Below are 20,870 nucleotides of genomic sequence, written 5' to 3' on the forward strand. Positions count from 1 at the left end.
TAGTATTCTTCCATCTTTTAGTATAATAGTATTTTTTGCATACATATTAACCTCCAGGGTTTCCCCTTAAACCAAATCTCTAATTTCTTGTACTTAAAGTCCCCATTTCTCCTTGATTATCTCTTTCTGTCTTACACAATTTATAACCTGTATCATAAAGATGTTATGATAGATATATGTTTTCTACTGATATCTAGCAATGTCTCTTCAAAATGGTCTAAACACATCCAAATTTATAGACTATCAAATAGGTATATCTTCAATTGATAACATGTTTGCCACTTTACCCCATTTTTCTTCCATGTATCTCATTACTTTAATCCAACTTGACCTCCATTTGGAAGTATCCTCATTTTTCAGTTTGGATGATAGTGGGTCTGCCTCCATCATGGCATATAGTTCAAGTCGCTATTCGTCCAATTCTATTTTTTTTATCAGATTTCCAATATTTGGCAAAAACTAGTCTGGCGGCTGTTAGCATATAAAAAATAATTTTACCAAAGATTGATTCTACGTTGTCTTCCAACAAACAAAGTAACCATGTTTCCGCTCTCAATTTTAACTTAATCCCCAAAATATTGTGTACTTCAACTTGAACCTGCTTCCAATATACTTTTGCTCTATCACAGGACCACCATAGATGGTAGAAAGTACCTATCTCTTTTTGGCATTTCCAGCAAGTGCTTGTTCTTACCCCATATATTCTAGCTATTTTGTCTGGCGACAGATGCCATCTATATAGGATTGTATAGTAGTTCTCTTTTATATTTTGCGAGAGGGAGTATTTCACTCTTTTGTTCCAAGCTTTTTCCCACTGATCTAATTCTAGTTCTTGGCTTTTTGCCAGCCCACGCAAAGTCTGACAGTTGTTTTTGCCACTCTTTAAAGATTTTTTTCATATTTAATTATGGGTATGGCCTGGAACAAAAATAATATCTTAGGTATAACTGACATTTTAACAGCAGTGATTCTACCTAATAATGAAAATTTGAGTTCTTGCCAATTTTTAAAGTCTTTTAAAATTTCTGTCCATTTTCTTTGGTAGTTGTTTTTGTACAAATTTGAATTTTTGTCAAAATAAATTCCCAAATATCTGACCTTATCAACAGTATTAAAGCCTGACAAATGCTTCAAACTGTTTTGCTCTTCTTGACTCATATTTTTTGTAATCATTGCCGATTTCTCTATATTAACGTTTAGGCCTGAAATCTGTTTGAAATTTTTTTAGTTATCAGCTTTGTGATGCTTGTTATTGGGTCTTGCAGCGTGATGATCACTACGTCGTCCGCATAGGCTCTAGTGTGTAAACATTCCCCCTTAAATTTGACTCGTTATTTCCTTATCGGTACTTAAATTGATCAAGAACGTCTCCAAAATCAAAATAAACAAAAGGGGTGACTGGATAGCCCTGTCTGGTGCCACAGTGTAAAGAAATGCAGTTTGTTCTCTGTTGGTTAACTATCACTCTAGCCGATTGCTTAGAGTAAACTGCTTTTATCCAGTCCATAAATCTCTGACCTGCTTTTATATGAGCTAATGTTTTTATTATAGTGCACCATTCAAGGCTGTCAAATGCCTTTTCCAAGTCGAGGAAGATCAGTGCAAGTTTTCTCTCGTTGTGGCAATCAAAATGTTCAATGACATCTAAGATGGAGCACAAGTTTTCATTTAAATGTCTATTTGGGAGAAAACCACACTGATCCTCCCTGATGATTAATTGCAGAGGAGACTGGCACTTTCTACCACATGTGCTGGAAGTGCAAACATTATATACATACACACACACATACACACACACACAGAGAGGAAGGAAATCCACAATACACTATGAAATATCTTAAAAATTAAGGTGGATCCAAAAATGTAATTAAAAATGGTCTCAGATGAAAAACTGGAGGAAAGATATGGTAAGCTAATATTTTACATGGCAACTGCTGCTAGAATGTTATATCCACATAAACAGAAGGACAATAAAAGCCCTATTATAAATGACTGGTTAGTGAAATTGCACAATATCATAGACATAGATAAACTGGCATGTTTATTGAAAAATAAATCTTTATAGAGAGTTTTAAGAGTAAAAGGGATCCCTTGATACGTTGCTTAAAAGTCAAATATGGCGAAGCAACTTTCTTATAGGTCTGGAATGAAATACTGTATTTGGAACACAAATAAGCAAAATGCTGTAAATGTTACTTTGAAACAATGTTTGGACTTTATAATTATGTGGCAGATATGGCTTTGTTTCTTCATTTCTGGCTGTTTCTGGAGTATTATCAAACGTCAGAAAAAAACAGAAAAGGACACAATTAAAGGTTTTAGTCTTATTTGTTAAGATTTAAGATAGTTTTATGTTTCTATTCAATATTATGTACAGGTTTTTTGTTTGTTTGTTATGGATGCAGTTTTTCTTGATTATAATTGAGTATAAAAAATTTCAATAAAGAAAAAAAAGAGGGTGGCCATGGCAAACCCTCTGAGGGAGTCTGTCAGGAATAATAATAATAATGATGATGATGATGACGACATTTATGTTTATAATATTTATTTATATATATATATATACACACACACATTATTTATATGTTTTATTTATATAGGGTCGACATAAGCCAAAAAAAAAAAGACTTGGGGTCTCACAACAACAACAAGGAAAACGAAGCTAAAAGGCAGAAAACACAAGCGTTGCTTCGCGCAGGCGCAGAACACACAGAAGCAAGGAGGGTCTCCTCAGGAGGGGCGCGTGACCCACGCACATGCCTTTCGACAGGGACCTCCCACATTAGCAACGGCCATCGAGTGTTTTTGAAAACACTCCGGATGACTCTTCTTCTCCTCCTCCTCCTTGTGCGCATGCGTCTTCCTTCTCTGTTTCCCCCCGCACTCCGGACGAGCCTTCTCTTCCTCCTCCTTGTGCGCATGCGTCTTCTTTGTTCACCCCACTCACCCCGCACTCCGGACGAGTCTCCTCCTCCTCGTGCGCATGCGTCTCCCTTCTCTTTCCACCCACTCCGGATGAGTGTTCTCCTCTTCCTCATGCGCATGCGTCTTCCTTGATTCTTCACCCCACCCACCGTTTCTTTCTTTCCCAGCATCCTTTTCGCGTAAAACCCTCGTAGAATCCTGATCTGTCTGATTCGCCGCCGCTCCGTTGGCGGCGTGACGCTTGCCTTTTTTCCCGTCGGCCCCTGCGTCCTCGCGCTTTCCTCACTGGGGCCCCGCCCCCTTCCTGGAGCGAGGAGAGGGGCGGTTGCGCCGCCATTTTGTATCTTAGGCCGCGCGGAGAGATCTTAGGCTGCTGCTGGGGACTCTGCGGAGGGAAGGAAGGAAGGACATATCCCCCGGCAGCTTCCTCCCTTTCCCTGCCCTTCCTTCCCCTCCTGGGGCCTGTTTGGACCCGCCATGTCCGGAGACGCTCCCGCCGGCGGAGACCAGGTAAGTAGGCAGGGCCTCCCTGGCTGAATGGGCCTCTTAAGGGGCTGAGAAAGGCCCCGAGGAGGAGGAGGAGGGCAAGGGAGCGGGCCTCTTTTGTCTTGGCTCCTGCGTTTCTCCCCTCTGCGCTTCTAAGCCCCTCTCCCTCCCAGGCCCTCTGCACCGCCCTCGCCCCATTCGGCCCCATCTTGCTCCCCTTCCCTTCTGTCGCCATTTGGGATGCATACATTATCGGGCTGCTGTGGCCCAGGGCTGTGGGCTCCTGGCAGTTTGTTGTCCCTCCCACAAAGGAGACCCGCCAAAGGCAGACTTGGATCCCGAACACACAGCGGAAATAACCCAGTTTGAGGCCGCTTCAACTGTCCTGGATTAATGCTAGGGAAGATCCTGGGAACTGTAGGTCTGTTACAGACTGCCAGAATAAAGCTGCTTCGGGTCTCTTTGGAGGTATGCTGTTTAAATGATGCATGCATCCTAAGAATCCGGAAGCTGCACCAAAGCTGCACTCCTATGCTTAGGAATGGAATGTGGCTTTGGTGCGACCTCCGGACTCTTAGGACCCAGGCATCACTTAAACAGCATACCTCCAAAGAGACCCCAAGCAGCTTTATTTTGGCAGTCTGTAACAGGCCGTAGTTTTGTGAGGCATTCAGCCTTCTCTTTCATAGAGAGAGATGGTGCCTCAACAAACTACAGTTCCCAGGATTCCCTAGCACTCAGCCAGGGCAGTCAAAGCGGCCTCAAGGTGGATTATCTCTGCTGCAGTGGACCTGTGTTGGGGTTGATTTCCAGATGCCCACGCCTGGCATTACAGCCTCATCGTGCCCTCTCTCCTGGGATGAATTAGGGGAAAGCAGAGGGGTGTTTCCTAATATCCAGGCGTGACACAATGAAGAGCACATACAGCCTTCTGCCTATTAGCTTCACATTCTTAAACCAGAAAACGATGGAAGTCACGGAATAAAAGCTTATGTACAGACACAAGGTCTGCACTGTGTGCTTCATTTTGTATGCAAAGCAAAATTGAGCTTGAGGCATTCAAAATAGGAATTCAGCTAGCAAAATGCAGGCCTGCTAATAAATGGGATCAACTTAACAGAAACATTACTGTGTCCTTCGTGTGCAGCTTCGTATGGTTTGTGTGTCTGTGTGGTTCTATTTTCCTCTGAAATTAAAGCAACGTCCACAGCAGCTGAAGAGAGGAAAGAGTAGCCGGGGCACAAAGACTGGAGACAGTAGAACAGTCTTCCGTTCATGATATGTGTCCTACATAGAGACACGCTGACTATGGGGGGAACTGCATTGGAAGCTGTGCACAGGACCAGAGAAGGACCTTAATTTCTTAAAGGGGCAGGGCAAGCCCCTCAGGAATTTCGCTGGGCTTTCACAAGGCTCTACCAGAGTAAATGCTGCTCTTTGTATTGTTCTTACCAGTTTTGGAGGCACTTTAAATATTCTGCTCACAAAATGAACACAGAGGGCTTGTTTTTTAAAATTACAGTAGTATTCATTATTTTCTTCAGTACTTTTTTAGTGCACACCTTCATATAATAGCAATGCTATTTTCTATTAAACTAAGTGAATGCCAAGGATAACTTCCTCTTCCATATCTTTGGATGTTCAATAGTGTTTGGCCCGTTGGTTAGGCTTTTGTTATGTATGGTTATGTGTGGCTAAAAGAGCACAAGTGCTCTAATTTTTCTTCTCAACTTGCCTGTTTCCATGAGGCAAAAATGCACCTGCACCTTTCACTTTGTCTTGTGACCCGTCTTGGGTCCCTTTCACAGTGAAAGGCAGCATAAAAATCCAGTTAATTGTAATACTAAGAGTGATAATGATTATAATAAATTTGCCTTGGCACACATTTTCCATCACTGTAAGACAGAAATTTATTCTTCAGTTGAAATCCTATAAATTTAATAGTTTACCAAGACTTCGATTTGGGACTATCAAAGGCATATTGGGGTTAATAGGCTGATTTTCACAAGATGGGTTGAAGTAACAAGGCCAATCATCTTTAGAGAGAGGGAGATTCTTCAGGTTTAGTACAAGAAGCCAGTTTTGTGTGTCATGGCGGTACAGTTTGTTTCTTTCCTGTACCCTTTTGGTAACTGCCAAGTCCTGTGGGAAGTCATAACATCGTGCCTATTTTTAAGAACAACTCTACTAGATTAGACCAAGTACATCTTTATCCTACATCTTATTTTCACACAGTGTGTAATCGGATGCTTTCCGAAAGTTCACACATTGGGAATAAAGGCAGTAGTTGTCTCCCAGCAACTAGTCATAACATATGAGGTTTACCTTCTTTTTATTCACTTCTGTGTTGTGAAGATACAGTTGGGCCAAGAACAGTAAGGCCCTTTCTCAGGTTGCTAAAGTCTGGATGAAAGGTTGGGTTAGAGAGAACTCTTGAGGCTTATGTACATCATGTACATTTTGTGATAGTGAGCAAAGGGGTGCAGCTAGAAATTGGACCTGATTTCCAGGTGATCGTTGTGCAGCCCAGAGTGTAGGTAAGATTATCTTGGAGTATTGTACTGCAAGTGGTTTTTCAAGCTGTTCTTTCCTGACTCATTGCACTGACCTAAGAAGGGCAAGTTGGGAGGCAGGGATAAAGATGAGTCAAGGACTGTTTTCAAAAATATTTTCCAACAGTTAAAGGAATTAGTAAATCTGATCAGTGGTTTATTCATTTAGAGAAGGAAGGTGCCAAAAACAAGGCATACGTATCTGGTGACAGAAGCAAAAATCTCAGTATATTTGTTAGATTCCTTTTCTTTTGAATAACAGACTTTTAATTAATGTAGGGCCCGAGCAGACAGGCCAAAATAAAGCTGCTTCGGGTCACTTCGAAGGTATGCTGATTGAATGATGCATTCATCCTAAGAGGCCAGAAGCCGCACCAAAGCCACAATCCAGTCCTAAGGCATATAAGACAACCCCTGACTTTTGAGAAGATTTTCCTGGGTTAAAAATAGTCTTATACACCAGAAAATCCAGTAAGTCATTTAAACAGCGTACCTCCAAAGTGACCCGAAGCAACTTTATTTCGGCCTGTCTGTTTGGGCTCGTGATACATGTCTTAGAGTCATCACTTTAAAAGGCAGATTGTCTATTAATACAGACCATCCTCTTGTGTGTATCTATATGCCTTAAAGTTTTCGGTAGCTCTCATGAATTTCATAGGGTTTTCTTAGGCAAGGAATTCTCAAAGATAGTTTTGCCAGCTCATTCCTCTGAAATATGTAGCCTAAAGCACCTGGTATTCATTGGTGGTCCTCCATCCAAGTACTGACCAATGCTGACCCTGCTTAACTTCCAGGATGGTGCCTTATAGGGAATGTCGATCAAGAGCATCTAAACAATTATTTTTATGTTGTCTAATGTTGGGGACCTTTCCCCTGGTGTGCTTTTTTGTGCCTATGGGCTAGAGCTGCTTCATGCCTTCTTGGAATCTCTGCAGACGAGCAGAGCAGCATCACTCCACGAATCAGTATTGAGTAGCACTTCCTTGCATTGCGCAGGTGTGAATTGATCCAGTCTAGAGTTGGACTGAGCAATGTATGGCATGTGTTGGTTGTTTGAGTGGCCCTCAGGGTCATGCAGTTGTCAAAAAAATCTTTTGCTCCAAAACTCCTTTAATATCCTTAAGTGCCCTTGGACAGCATTTGGAGCCTCCCAGAGTTCAAAACTATTTCCTCTCCTCAAAATAACCCAAAATTCCCTCTAGGTGCCCCAGGGGCCACAAAAACATGATGAGAATGCCCCATGTCTCTTAGAGGACATTTGGGTCAAAATTTAAGTTTTCTTCTTGGGGTTCAGCTGTCCAAGATCTCCCTGGGGGCTAATACATACATCCCATTGTGGGTGTAATCATTTGGCAATGCTAAGAGCTCATAAGCCTGTCAGTAATCCATGTGAATTTAATGTGCACCACTCCTGTTGTGGGTGTACTGCTCCCATTGTAAAAATTCTGAGCAACACATTGCCTCCTGGTAAGCTAAAGGAAAAGAGTCTTTCATTTTACCATGCAGCTCACACATTAGCACTTCTGCTTGAGTCTTCACTCTACTTACTTACTATTTTTCCTGTGCTGCAACACCCCAGGAAGAAAAGGCTATAATTTCCCCCCCCCCCCCAGTTTATCATTTTTAACAAATAAAGGTTTGGGTCATTAAAATTGATTCTCATTATGTGATAATCATTTGTTACATCAGTTATTGCACAGCCTTTAAGAAATGCAGCTATTAATAGAACTTCCTTCACTTGCTGAATATAATATGTTCCTTTGGTATAGTCAGACCTGTTTCAGGTTTGAATGTTTCCTCCACTTGTTAAGATAGCAAGTCAAGATATCTGGCACATAATATTATTAGATATTATGTGCCAGAAGAAAATCACTCCTGCCCTGGAACATTATAAATTATATCAAAAAGAGGGAGTCAAATGTATTGGGGTGTGGCTGATGGTTGTGCGTGGGAAGGTATGCAACTGCTCAGGGCCAAAGAGGATAGTATTCACCAAACATGAATGCAGTTTGTACTGCTAAATCAAACTTGTATGTTTGGATAGTTTACAATGATCTATACAGTACAATGGGACTTCGCCATCCGTGGGCTTGCCATCCACGGATTTGAGCATCTGGGGACAGCAGGCCCTGTTGTTCTCAATGGTGGTACATGCCATTAGGAACAACAGGACTTGAAGTCCCATATTTTTTTGTGTCGGGGGGAGGGTCTTGAATGGATCCTCCACAGATACAAAGGTATGACTGTGGGACCAGTATAGTTGCCTGAATCTAGTGCAGCGGTCCCCAAACCTTTTCAGATTACTGCTCCCTTTTCTCTTGGGTGACATTAGGTCTATTGTTCGTGGAGTACCCACCTGGCCAGCGGCATCTGTCTCAATCATGCCCAGCTCACCACCATCTCTTCTGCCTCAGCCTATCATATGCAAATACAGTACAGTGGGGCCTCACTGTCTACAGACTTGCCATCCACAGGCTTCAGCATCTGCAGATAGCAAACTCTTGTTGTCCCCAGTAGCGGCACATGCATGAGACTGCACTGCCATTAGGGACAACAGGACTTCAGGTAAGCGACCATCCCATTGTCCCTAATGGTGTTGTGGCCACATGCACATGCTGCCATTGTGGACAGCGGGACTTGAAGTCTCACAGATTTTGGTATCTGCAGTAGGGGGGTCTAGAATGGATCCTCTGCGGATACCAGGGCCCCACTGTACAACACTGGTGGTGGCCCAGGCCTGCTCCTTTGTCTTGCCTGTGCTGGCTTTACAGTAAAAAGAAGGCCAGCTGGCCAGTTGTTTCATTGTTGCTCCCAGATGGATAGGGTGCAAAGGGAGCAGTGACTGAGTAGCAACTGAGAATCCCCTTGTCTGTGCTGGTCTTGTGGCATAGGCTGGAATGGGCTAGAGGCTTTTTGGTAGCTGCTCAACTGGTGACCAAGTATAAAGGAAGAAGCTTCTCCCCAGCAGGGAAAGACTTTTAATCTGAGAGAGGCAAAATATCAACACCATATACTCCTCATCCTCCTTCTTCAGAGCCATACCTTCCTCACACAGCTTAAAGTCATCCCTTGACACAAATGTTGTTTCTTCTGCTACCTTTTCTGTTAGCCTTTCTTGACTAAACTTCCAACCCGTCAGCCAAGTCCCAGCAAAGCTCACAAAGCTTAAACAACATCCCAAATGCTATGGTAGTCTTTTTCTCCTGTTTAATTAGCACAGATGCATGTTTAAGTCTGTCTTTACCAGGAGAGAGAGCTGAGTACTCATGCCTGTTTAGTTTTGTAGTGGTTTGTTGTTGTTGTTGTTTAGTGTAGAGTTAAGTCAATAGGGCAGATTAAGTCAATGGTCCTGTCATCTTACCCTATCGAGGTTAGTGTATTACTGTGTTCTATGTGAGTTAGACTGTTTTAACTTCTTACTGCTATAGAGTGGATTGATTTAAAATTGCAGAAGCTAATCTGAATAATTGCATTAAATCAAATTTGTGATGATGCCCTTCAGAGTCTTCTGGAAAACTGTAGTTTGAGTTTTTTGAGTGTGAAGAGAAGGCTGAGCCCTAGGACACGCTTTGCCCACACCACATAAAGATCAACCAATGTTTGAAGGATCAGATCCTTTAAAGAGTTTTGAATTCAGGTGCCAGTTGTTGAGCCAGAAATAAAAACAATTTTGCAGGTAGATGTGCCTGTTCCAATAGAACTTCCTGGCATTTTGGGATTGGAAGTTTAGTCATTATTACTCAGATGATTTCAATATTTTCAGTACAGTCAGCCCTTCATATCCATGGATTCAACTATCCATGGCCTGGAATAGTCATATAATTATTTAAGAATACAAATGCCAAAACACATTAGGAAAGCATTTACTTGAGCTAGTTTTGATCAGCTTCACATTATGGTAAGATATGGGAGATTTAATGGCATCCCTTATAATGAGCGAATCTATTTATGGAGAGCATGAAACTGAGGATATAGCACATAGAATCATAGAATTGTAGAGTTGGAAGAGGCCACAAGGGCCATCCAGTCCAACCCCCTGCCATGCAGGAACTCTTAGTCAAGGGACTAAAATTAAATTACATTTAAAAAAAAAAAAAAAGGTAAAGGTAGTCCCTTGACTATTCCAAGCCATGGATAGTTGAAACCATGGATATGGTGGGCTGACTGTATTGAAAAAGCCGTGTGTATGTGTATATATATATATATATATATATGGCTTGGAATATATATATATATATATATATAGAGAGAGAGAGAGAGAGAGAGAGAGCTGGCTGTACTGAAAAAGCCATATATATATGTGTGTGTGTGTGGCTTGGAATGCCGGAAGGAAGGGAGGAAGAAAACAATGGTGCACATTCCCATGGGGCTCTCATTTGAATGGGGCTTGACCATCCGCATTTTTCCCCTTACGTGGGGGGGGGGGGTCCTCTGAACAAATCTTACTAAGAAAACCCCATGATAATAGTCAGAAATGAAGGCACACAACAACAAACAGTAAAGGGATACTGGTATACTGACTTGGAGTTTTCAGAACAGTATATAGTAATAGAATCCAATCATTGTAAATGTATGCACTAATAAATGGATTTTTCTACTTGCTTGAATCTGTTCTAGAATGGAATGTGTTGTGGATTTAATGTTGGATGTTTTTAGTCAATGACTAACCTAGGTCACCACTCCACAAATGATTGAACTTAATTCATACACATTTATGATCAAATTAAAATGGTTTTATATGAATGGGATGTGAAAAATTGGTGGAATAAGGTCCTTACTATCCAGCATGTTACTTTAGCCTTTGACTAAAATTTAAATAAATTTAATATTCACCAGGAAAATTCAATTTGATGTTTATTAAAAATGTTATTGAAACATTAATTCTTATAATATTTGAAAAAAAATAGTTACTGTTATAAATACTGTAGTTTAAAAATGAACCTACATGGGAGTTTAAAATAATTTTATCCCATGTTTTTCTACTATGTTTATCCATGGATTCAGTCATGCACGGTTTGAAAATATTCCAAAAAAATATAAATTCCAAAATGCAAACTTGGATTTTGCTATTTTATGTAAAGGACGACATTATGTTTAATGAGACTTGAGCAGCCATTTTAGTGTCTGCTGGAACCATACCCATCAGACACCAAGGCCCGTCTTTAATCTGGGATCTTTAGTAATTGTCCGTTTTTGCATAAAGTAGAAGGAGGCTTATTGATTATTAAACTATATGTCCTGTAAAATATAGCCTACAACCCCTGATATTTGTTGGCAGTCTTCCATCCAAGTACTGATCAAAACTGACCCTGTTTAGCTTCCATTTGTCAGTTTATAAAAGTCTGTCAGATACCCTAGGGCAGTACTACTCCGTCTGGTTGTCCATGAGTCCACTACCCATTTAACACTGGCCTGATCAAGTTTCTAGATGTCTATGTGAATATGATGGGAATATTGCACAAATTCAGTATCAGTCCTTGGTACATTCGGGGGGAAATAAATAGCCAGTCTACTATATCAGATATCTTGAGAAGCACTAGTCTAGCAGAAGTTGAGCAAAATATTGTCCTGAGTTTTGGAGGGTCCCAAGCTATTTTAAACTTAAGAGGGGTCTTATTCAAAACAGAAAGAGACAGAAATTTTCGTTTTGGGAAAGAGCCTCTTGGCCTAAAACAAATGATGCGGTGGATGTTCAAATTGTGTTTGAATTTTTCCAAGATCCATGGGAGGTATGTGTGGCTCCCAAGTGTCAGGATGTTGTTGGTCATTCAAATTATATGGTAATGCAGTATGTTCATTTAGCTTCCAGGCTCTTGCTAGTTCACTTGTGTGTTTTTTTTAATCTACTGTACTATCATATCTGAGGCTAATAAGAATTTTAGTGGGCAGAATTTTGGTGTACACTTATTCCAGGCTACTTATGTGGACTCCTGTTTCCCCTTCTAGGTAACTGATGTGTGCTTGTTTGCCCTGTAGTTCATAGGATGATGATGAGTTTCCTCCCACCACCTACTGTGCACAGTAAGAAAAAGGGAACTAAGGTCCAAAGCACACTGCAGAAATAATCCAGTTTGGGATTGCTTTAGCCACCCTAGCTCAATCTTAGGAAATTCTGGGAACTGCAGTTTCGTGAAACATTTAGCCTTCCCTGTGAGAAAGGTCTGGTGCCACAGTCAACTACAATTCCCAGGATTCCCTAGAACTGAGCCAGGGCATTAAAGCAATCTCAGAGTGGAACTCTTTCTGTTTGAAAATGGGATACCTCTCAATTTTCATGGAATGGATGTATAGTCAGCCCTCCTCATCCAAGGATTTTTTTATCCACGGATTCAAGCATCCACAGCTTGAAAATACTTTTAAGAATACACAAATTTCCTTATGTAAACCTTGATTTTGCCCTTTTATACAAGGGACACCAGTTTACTATGTCATAACACTGGTACTGGAGGACCTACACTGGCTGCCAATTGGCTTCCGGGCGCAATACAAGGTGTTGGTTATAACCTATAAAGCCCTAAATGGCTTGGGCCCAGGGTACTTGGAGGACCGCCTCTCCCCATACAATCCGCCCCGCACTCTCCGGTCGGGTGGGAAACAGCTTTTGAGCGTTCCTGACACGAGATATGTGATGTCTGCACATAGGGCTTTTTCTGCTTCGGCCCCGCAGGCTTGGAACTCTCTCCCTGTTGAGCTCCGCTCAGCCCCCTCCCTAGAGTCTTTTAGAAAAAACCTAAAGACTCATTTTTTCCGCCTTGCTTTCCCCCATGTCCCTTAATTCCACTCTTCTCCTTTATGCTGTTGTAATGTAATGGATGTCTTTGGGGTTATTGCTGTTATTAGTTTTAATGGTTTTAAAGGTGATTGAATGATGGATATTTTTATTGTTGTATTTTATTGTTTAATGTGGGGGGATTTCTCTTATTGGATTTGCTGTATCATATTTTAACTGATTGTAAACCGCTGTGATCATTGGAATAGCGGTATACAAATAAAGATTCATTCATTCATTCATTGTATTTAATGGGACTTGAGCATCAACGGATTTTGGTATCCATGGGGAGTCCTGGAACCAAATCCCATTGGATACCAAAGGCCCGCTGTACATACACACCTATATATGGGGTTCATGTTAAGCAGGGTCAGCCATGTTTTGTATTTGGATGAAGACTGCTAAGGTGTACTAGGGCTGTAGGCTATGTTTCAGTGTAAGGCAATGAGAAGCCACCTCTGAGTATTTCTTGCCCAAGAAAACCCTATGAAATCCATGGGGTTTGCATGAATCAACAGGCATCTTGAAGGCACATAAACACATACTTCCATTGAAAGCTTAGCCTTTAAGAACCAGAACTCCATCTCAAGTAGTCCACCTTAACATTTAATAGTAGAAGTTTCTCTTGCCTTCTTGGGTTTGGGGAAGTAATCTGTTATCGGATTATTTCCAAGATAGATGTCTCACCTCCCAACATACATTTGTTTTGAAATCCTAGTTTTACTTTTCTTTTTTTAATATAAGATGTGAATGAGATGGCTGTATAAAGAAAAGCATTTTCCAAAAGAAGGCTGAAATGTTTATTTGTTTTGGGTGTGAGTAGTTTCCTCTACCAGTTCCAGTGTTAAAACAAGTAGGGATTATTCCATTGTCTTTCCAACTGAGAGAAGAATCAAAAAGGCAACTGTCATGTCCTTCCAGTTTTGCCCTTTACCATAGTGTTAAAATGCAAATTTCTGAAAACAGTCTAGGCCTACCAAATAATGTTTTTAATCATTCAAATGGGTTGTATGGGATATTGTCAGAAGTGCTTCATTCTTTTTTCCTTTTCAAGTTTTCTACAGAGGTCCTGCATGCTTACACAGCAAAAATGCTAATTACATTATCAAGAATGTTTTATGTCTCTTGTGATCACATTTTTCTGGCATAGCTTGTTTTTAGTATCATAGTATAAGAGTGCGAGGGAAGGAGAGACTAATCCATTAGACCAAATCTAGTCTCCTTGGGCTTTCAAAATTTATATATTTAATTATTTATTTACTCTGGGGATATGTTCTGACATTTATGAAGGTGCTCTTATATTTCTAAGATCTCTAAAATCTAGTGACACAGGCCTATTATTGCCATTATAGAAAAAGAAGCCAACATTATTTGGTAATACAAAGTTTAAGCTTTTTGGTTTAAATTGCAAAGGGTTGTTTTCAGTAATGTAATTCCCTGGATGGAATGGCTTCCATTTGTGGGAATGGGGTCATCATACACCAAAGTGGTTCTCAATGGCTGTGGAAATGATTTGGAACAGATTTTCAAGCACAGTGAAAAACTATCATATGGAGAAGTAAGGGAGAAAACCATGTTTTATTAGCAAACTTTTACATTATTTTGCATTTTGTAGAATATTTGGCTCAATTTATAGATGTTTGGATTTGTTGCCATGGATTTGATTTAGCATTGAGCTACAGTAATGAGATTAAACCTATTTGATACTGTGCATTTTTCTTGTGTACTGCATATGTTACCATTGTGCACATTGTTTTAGTATCATGGGGGAGGGGGGATTGTAATCAGTTACATGTTCATATATCTATGTAAAAGTGAACATTCATATATAGGTGGCAGGTGACATTGTCAAACTAGTTGTATACTTTTAACATGCTGCTTTGTGTTTTCTAGGCTGCTGAATATGTCCCTGAAAAAGTAAAGAAAGCTGAAAAGAAACTAGAAGAGAATCCATATGACCTTGACGCTTGGAGCATTCTCATTCGAGAGGCACAGGTTTAGTGACATAGGATTACATTTCCTTATCAATGGGTCCACTCACATTGATTGGTTCTAAAGTAAATGTCAATACATATTTTAACATCATAAATATTGTAAATATTTATTGGTTTTTAATTTTTAGAATCAGCCTATAGACAAAGCACGGAAGACCTATGAACGCCTTGTTGCCCAGTTCCCAAGTTCTGGCAGATTCTGGAAACTGTACATTGAAGCTGAGGTTAATATTTTTATATTCTTTCTTAAACATATAGTAGGAATTTTACTTGACACTGAAACGTTTTTAGGTCCATACACAAACTCAGGTAAAGGAGGAATTGAATTCTTTATTTCTGTAAAGTAGGTGAAAAGGGGTGATTAAAATGAATTCTAAACATTTGGGTCTCTGGTGATTGTTGCATTATGGATTTGCAACAACATTAAAACCGTTTCAATGGTATTGGAGTGCTTTAGCCTTTTATTTACTTGTCGTGTCAATTTATTGCCTCCTGTGTCCTTTATTTAGAGCTCCCTTTTTGTTCATAGAAGTTAACAAATGATTTTGTGATATGTTGGGCTCTAATATTAATTTTTTATTTCTTAGGATTGATTGATATTTTGGAACGTTTTGGGGGTGGGGCGTGGAATTCAACTTAGTTTTAATTGAAAAATAACAGAAAATATGTTTACATAAATGTGAATTATACATAATCCAAACAAATAAGCTTTTATCCTGTTGTGTTAAAAAGCCCACAGGATAATCTGAAAATAAGATGCGGTGTCAGAAAAAATATTTTTGTCTTTAGCAATTATTTATACATATACCTTTATGTTTAAATGTAGAGTACACGTTGCTGTACATGCAAACCTTGCAGAGTAGCATAATGTGTTTTTATACTTGTAGATAATTGTTCATCTATAGTGTAAAATGTTAAGTTAGTCTTAAAATATGTTTCTAAACGAGTAAGTAAAATCAGCTTGAAGATGCTACTCATTATGTGATGTATGTGGTATAAAATTAATAAAATAATTTGAGGTATGTAACTAGAGAACATCAAAAAGACCAGCAATAGAGTATTGTAGGAAATTCAGATATCCATAGTTGAATCTTAAGTGTATGGTCATCAAAATACGATTTTAATGCTTTATTTGCTGCACATCAAAACTGATTCAGATTATTGTTCTAGTATGTTCTATTGTGGACATTCCACTATACAAATTATTTAATGTAACGTAGAATCCCTAGAGATCCCACAGTGTTACGTTGGTATCCAGTACTTGATGGAATATTCACAGGCCTTTCCACAAGTACACCTATTGCAGAGGTCTTTCAGTTCCAAGGAAACAAAGTGTTAGTATTTTTTAATGTGTAATACCGGATTGTAGGATTTCGCTACAATCCCAGTTTATTCTCTTGCCTTCAGTGGCATTCATATTTGTTTTTGATATGACTCCTATACAATAGACTTGGTTGTTGTAATATATTTATCATCACTGATGGAGTATAGCAATATCCCTCTTTTTAGTGATAGTGCAGTATTCATGTATTTAATAGTTAGCAATAGTATTGGTCTTCAAATAAATAAAAATAACCACCCAAATAATGCCCAGTCAGCATCAATACCAGGAAGATTCTTAGGCGAACCAATGCTGTGATCACTAAAAGTCAATATGGATTTCTCTAAAATAAGTCATGGCAGACTAGCTCTCTCTCTCTCTCTCTCTCTCTCTCTCTCTGTCTTTTCTTTCTTCTTTCTTCTTCTTTCTTTTTTTGATAAGAGTTATAAGCTTAATAGATGAAGGGAATGCTGTGGGTGTAGCATAACTTGATTTCAATAATGCCTTTGACAGAGTCTCCCATGATATTCTTGCAAAAAGGCTAGTAAAATATGGGCTAGATAATGCTACTGTTAGGTGGATTTGTAACTGGTTGACCGGCTGAACCCAAAGTTTATTCACCAATGGCTTTTCTTCATCTTGGGGGGAAGTGTGACTAGTGGGATGCTACAAGATTCTGTCTTGGTCCCAGTGCTATTCAACATGTTTATCGATGAGTTTGAGGATGAGGTAGAGGGCATGCTTATCAAATTTGCCGATGAGATCAAATTAGGAGGGGTAGCCAATACTCCAAAGGACAGGGTCAGAACGATTTTAACAGATTAGAGAATTGGATCAGAACTAACAAAATGAATTTCAAGAGGGAGAAATATAAGGTACTACCCTTAGGCAAAAAAATTGAAATGCACAGATATAGGATGGGGGACACCTGGCTTGACAACAGTACATGAAAAAGGGATCTAGGAGTCTTAGTAGACCACAAGATGATCATGAATCACCAGTGTGATGGGCCAACTAAAAAGGCCAGTGCTAATCTAGGCTGCATCAATAGGAATATGGTGTCTAGATTGAGGGAAGTAATAGTACTATTTTATTCAGTTTTAGTCAGAGTTCACCTGGAATACTGTGTCAAGTTCTGGGCACCACAGGTCAAGAAGGATGTTGATAAGCTGGAGTGTGTCCAAAGGAGTGCGTCCAAAATGGTGAAAGGTCCTATGAGGAGAATCGTAGAGAGCTGTTTGTGTTTAGTCAGAAGAAGAGAAAGTTGTCATGATAGCCACATTTAAATATTTGAAGGGCTGTCGCATTGAGGATGGAGCAAGCTTGTTTTCTGCAGCTCCAGAGATAAAACACAAAGCAATGGGTAGTCCATCTAAACATTACGAAGACCCTCCTGATGGATAGAGCTGTTTGACAATGGAATATGCTGTCTCAGAGTATGCTGGAGTCTCCTCTGTTGGAGATCTTAAAAGTGGACAGGAATCACATGCCTTATCTAAGCCTTATATATGTTTGCCAACTTGAGCTGGCCTTGATCCCCTGCCTGTGATAGGTTGTACGTAATTAAAAGGACAGGAACATGGACTGTTAACAAAAGTTGGTAGCCAACTTTTTAGAACAATCACAGATAATAGGGATAGAAACCTTCAATTATCATTCAGCTAAGTACCATTTTAACAGTACTTGATATCTCAAGTAATGGATATAATAGTTCTGTGGGCTGCAAAAATCTTCAGAGGCTTGGACAGCTCTGCAAAGCAGAACCCATGAGACAAACAGCAGCTACTGGAAAATTAAATAGATTCTTTGCCATGCATGTCTAAAGGCCCTGGCATAATACACACAAGTGGAAATATGTTTCCATTCATGGGAGATATATGGAAATACAGCTTGAGTATCCCTAATCCTAAATCTGAAATTCTCTAAGCCAAAACTTTTTTCATGGGTGGCTGTGACAGTGCCATGTTTGCTTTCTGATGTTTTAGTATACACCATTTTTCCTTCAAGCACAAAAATATTTAAAATATTGTATAACATTACCTTCAGGTTATGTGTATAAGGTGTATATGAAACATAAATTAATTTCCTGTTTAGACTTAGGTCTCATCTCCAAGATACCTTCTGATCCCAAGCATTTTGGATAAGCGATTCTCTACCTGTTCCTTAGTTTATTCCATTTCAGCCGCCAAAATCTACATGGAGATTAAATTTGTTGTGCAGCTAACATAATAAAATTTGACTTAGTAGTATTGGTTTATTAATCAAGCTATTACCCTAAACAGAATTTGTTATAATTTATTTATTATATATGAATAGGAGTAGAGTAGGTATTTTGAACTGACACTTACAAAGGAGTAGAGAATTATGCTGAAATGTTTAATTCTGATTCTTTAAACTCTCTTCCTGTGAATCACTCTAGTTTCTTCCTTGTGCAATGGTGGTCTTGATCTTATAAAGCAGGGGTGGGCTACTTTGTGGCTCTCCAAATGTTGGAACGCAGCTTCCATCAGCTATAGGAAGCATGTCCAGTAGTGAAGATCTGGAAGTCCACAAGTTGCTCTGCTTATTTAGAAAATATGCCCCAAGTGAAGTGCAGAATGCGAGAGTGCCTCTGTAGTGCACAATTGTGAACATATGCATTTCTATCCTGTACCTTACTGTAATTTTCATTTTCTGCTGAGCCGATTATAAAGCTGCAAGAAACATAGTCTAACTTTGCTCTTGTCACAAGCTCCACATATACCTCCTTATTATGCCTCTTGTAGCTGGAAAGTACTATGCTTTTTCTAACTAGAAAGCAGCTGCAGAGCATTTTATTATCATTTTTCCTTTTTAAAAATGCTCTTTGAACGGTCCCTGAACATTCTAGCTTTCAGATTTAGTTTGTTGATGCAATATTAAACAAGGCAGGGTATTGGAAGGCTTGAAAATATGTATAATAAATTTAATAATTTATCTTAAAATTAGTTTTGAATTCTGATACTGAACTAAAGAACCTAAGAATTTTATGAATAGTGAATGTAAGAGTGGTCATATAGATAATTCTCATGTTTCTTCCTTTTATATTGGTGTGGTAAATATTGTATAATTATATCTAGTTAATTAGTTTCAAGGTAGTTTAAGGTGGGAGTGGGCAGAAGATACATTGCCAGATGTTTTAAACTTTACCTCCTATCAGCCCCTGCCAGTATGAGCAGTGGTCAGGGTTTGTGGGAAATGAAGCCCACAGCTTGGTGAAAATTTTCTGCTCACCTCTAAAGTACAGTGGGAATAGAGTTTGATCAGTGCAAAGAAGGAATAAATTTTACAAAAACAGTGAAAATACCAGGATTCCACCAGCTTCTTCTGAAATATTACCTGCTGTATAACCTGCTGCTCATGAAAGCATAGCTGAAGCTAGTGGTAGTGAAATACTTATAATTGGCAAAAGATATATAACAATGCTGTTTTCCTGTATTGGTCTATATATTCAGTGAAAGGAAGAGGAACAGAATATTAGTACATCTTATATGACTTGCTAGTCATATAATTTCATTGGTCAGAACTTTAGAAGGCGGAAGGAAGGCTCATTTCTTATTGATTAGTTGGATAGTCTACTGCCTATATGATTTCCCTATTTCCCTGTAATTATAAGAACTAGCATGTGTGTATGTTTAGCACTAATTTTGTAAAAATCTGGGGAGTAGGTTTGCATATATAAGCATAGCATCTTGATATATGGGAGTCTTTGAAAATAGTTAAATAGAGATAATACAATGTTTTGATAAGTTGTGAAGTTCTATTGTTTCATTAAGTCGTCTTCTCCCCATCCCATTTTATAGTTTTGCTGAGCAGTTAAAAAAGTAAATTAAAGACATGATAAAAATCAAATTCTGAAATAGTAAATTTGATTAATTAGATATGCAAGCTAGATTTGTTTCATATGATTAATTTGGAAACACCCCCCCTTGTCTCCTGATTTATAATCTATCACAGTGGATTGTGAGTTGAAGAATAGTCCAGGAAAACTTCCTGAGAAAAGAGTGTGGTACTAATGGGCATCTTACTTCATGAACTATATTCTGAATGCATGTGGCATGGCCATGGAGTGCTTTTTGGGCAACACATTTCACTAAAGAAGTGCTGTGGATGGCACTGAAAAAGAGGGAGATGCAGTAGTAGTTTTGCTCAAAGGAACAGGTAAGTGGATAACAAAGTTATAGTTTAAAAAGGTAAAGTAAAACATGTACAAAATTACAATAAAGTAGGAAGGTAGTGACTACTAAAATAACTGATTTGAAGTTAATGGGTGTTTCAACTGGTGTTATGCTTCACTTTGTCTTGACAGAAAGATGGGAGATTGCCTTCCTTTGTCTCCATTTTCTCACAACTACTTCATGCAGTTTTTCCTATGTGCATCTGATGATATAATTGAAATACATGTTGAGATTGTCAGAGTGAAAGTCTGTGTATGAGGATATATTGAGTGAGAAGAGATATGAATATTGTGTGAGTTTTTTGTGCGAGTGCACAATTAAAAATGATAATTTTGACACCAGATCCAAAATTGTCCACATCAGTCTTGAGTTCTTACATAACTAGGTAAGTATTTCCAACTAGTGCTAGAGAGGACTCATAAATCTTAAGACTACTACAGTGGAACACACAAGAGGAAGTATCTTAACTCCATCCATTCTACCACTGCGTTTGCAAAATTGTCTCATGTGATTAGACCAGACAGGAGACCTTTTCCAAACTCCCTCATCCCTTGTCTTCATGCATAGATTGCCTCTCAGTAGTGCTTTCTTGTGTACACTGTGTACGGTTGTATTGCCTGCCTAGTG

General features: G+C 39.2%; 1 protein-coding gene across 1 annotated transcript in view; it reads left to right on the top strand.

Moving 5' to 3' along the window:
- The first annotated feature begins 3,114 nt into the window (after positions 1-3,114).
- CSTF3 (cleavage stimulation factor subunit 3) overlaps positions 3,115-20,870 on the top strand; it is a 77,503-nt gene continuing 59,747 nt past the window's right edge. The window contains exons 1-3 of the mRNA XM_042444217.1: positions 3,115-3,435; positions 14,626-14,727; positions 14,855-14,950. Of these exons, the coding sequence (XP_042300151.1) occupies positions 3,403-3,435; positions 14,626-14,727; positions 14,855-14,950 (231 nt within the window). The 5' untranslated portion in view covers positions 3,115-3,402. The remainder of the gene's footprint in view (positions 3,436-14,625; positions 14,728-14,854; positions 14,951-20,870) is intronic.

This window comes from Sceloporus undulatus, chromosome 1 (genome assembly GCF_019175285.1).
Source record: "Sceloporus undulatus isolate JIND9_A2432 ecotype Alabama chromosome 1, SceUnd_v1.1, whole genome shotgun sequence".
Classification (NCBI taxonomy): Eukaryota; Metazoa; Chordata; class Lepidosauria; order Squamata; family Phrynosomatidae; genus Sceloporus; species Sceloporus undulatus.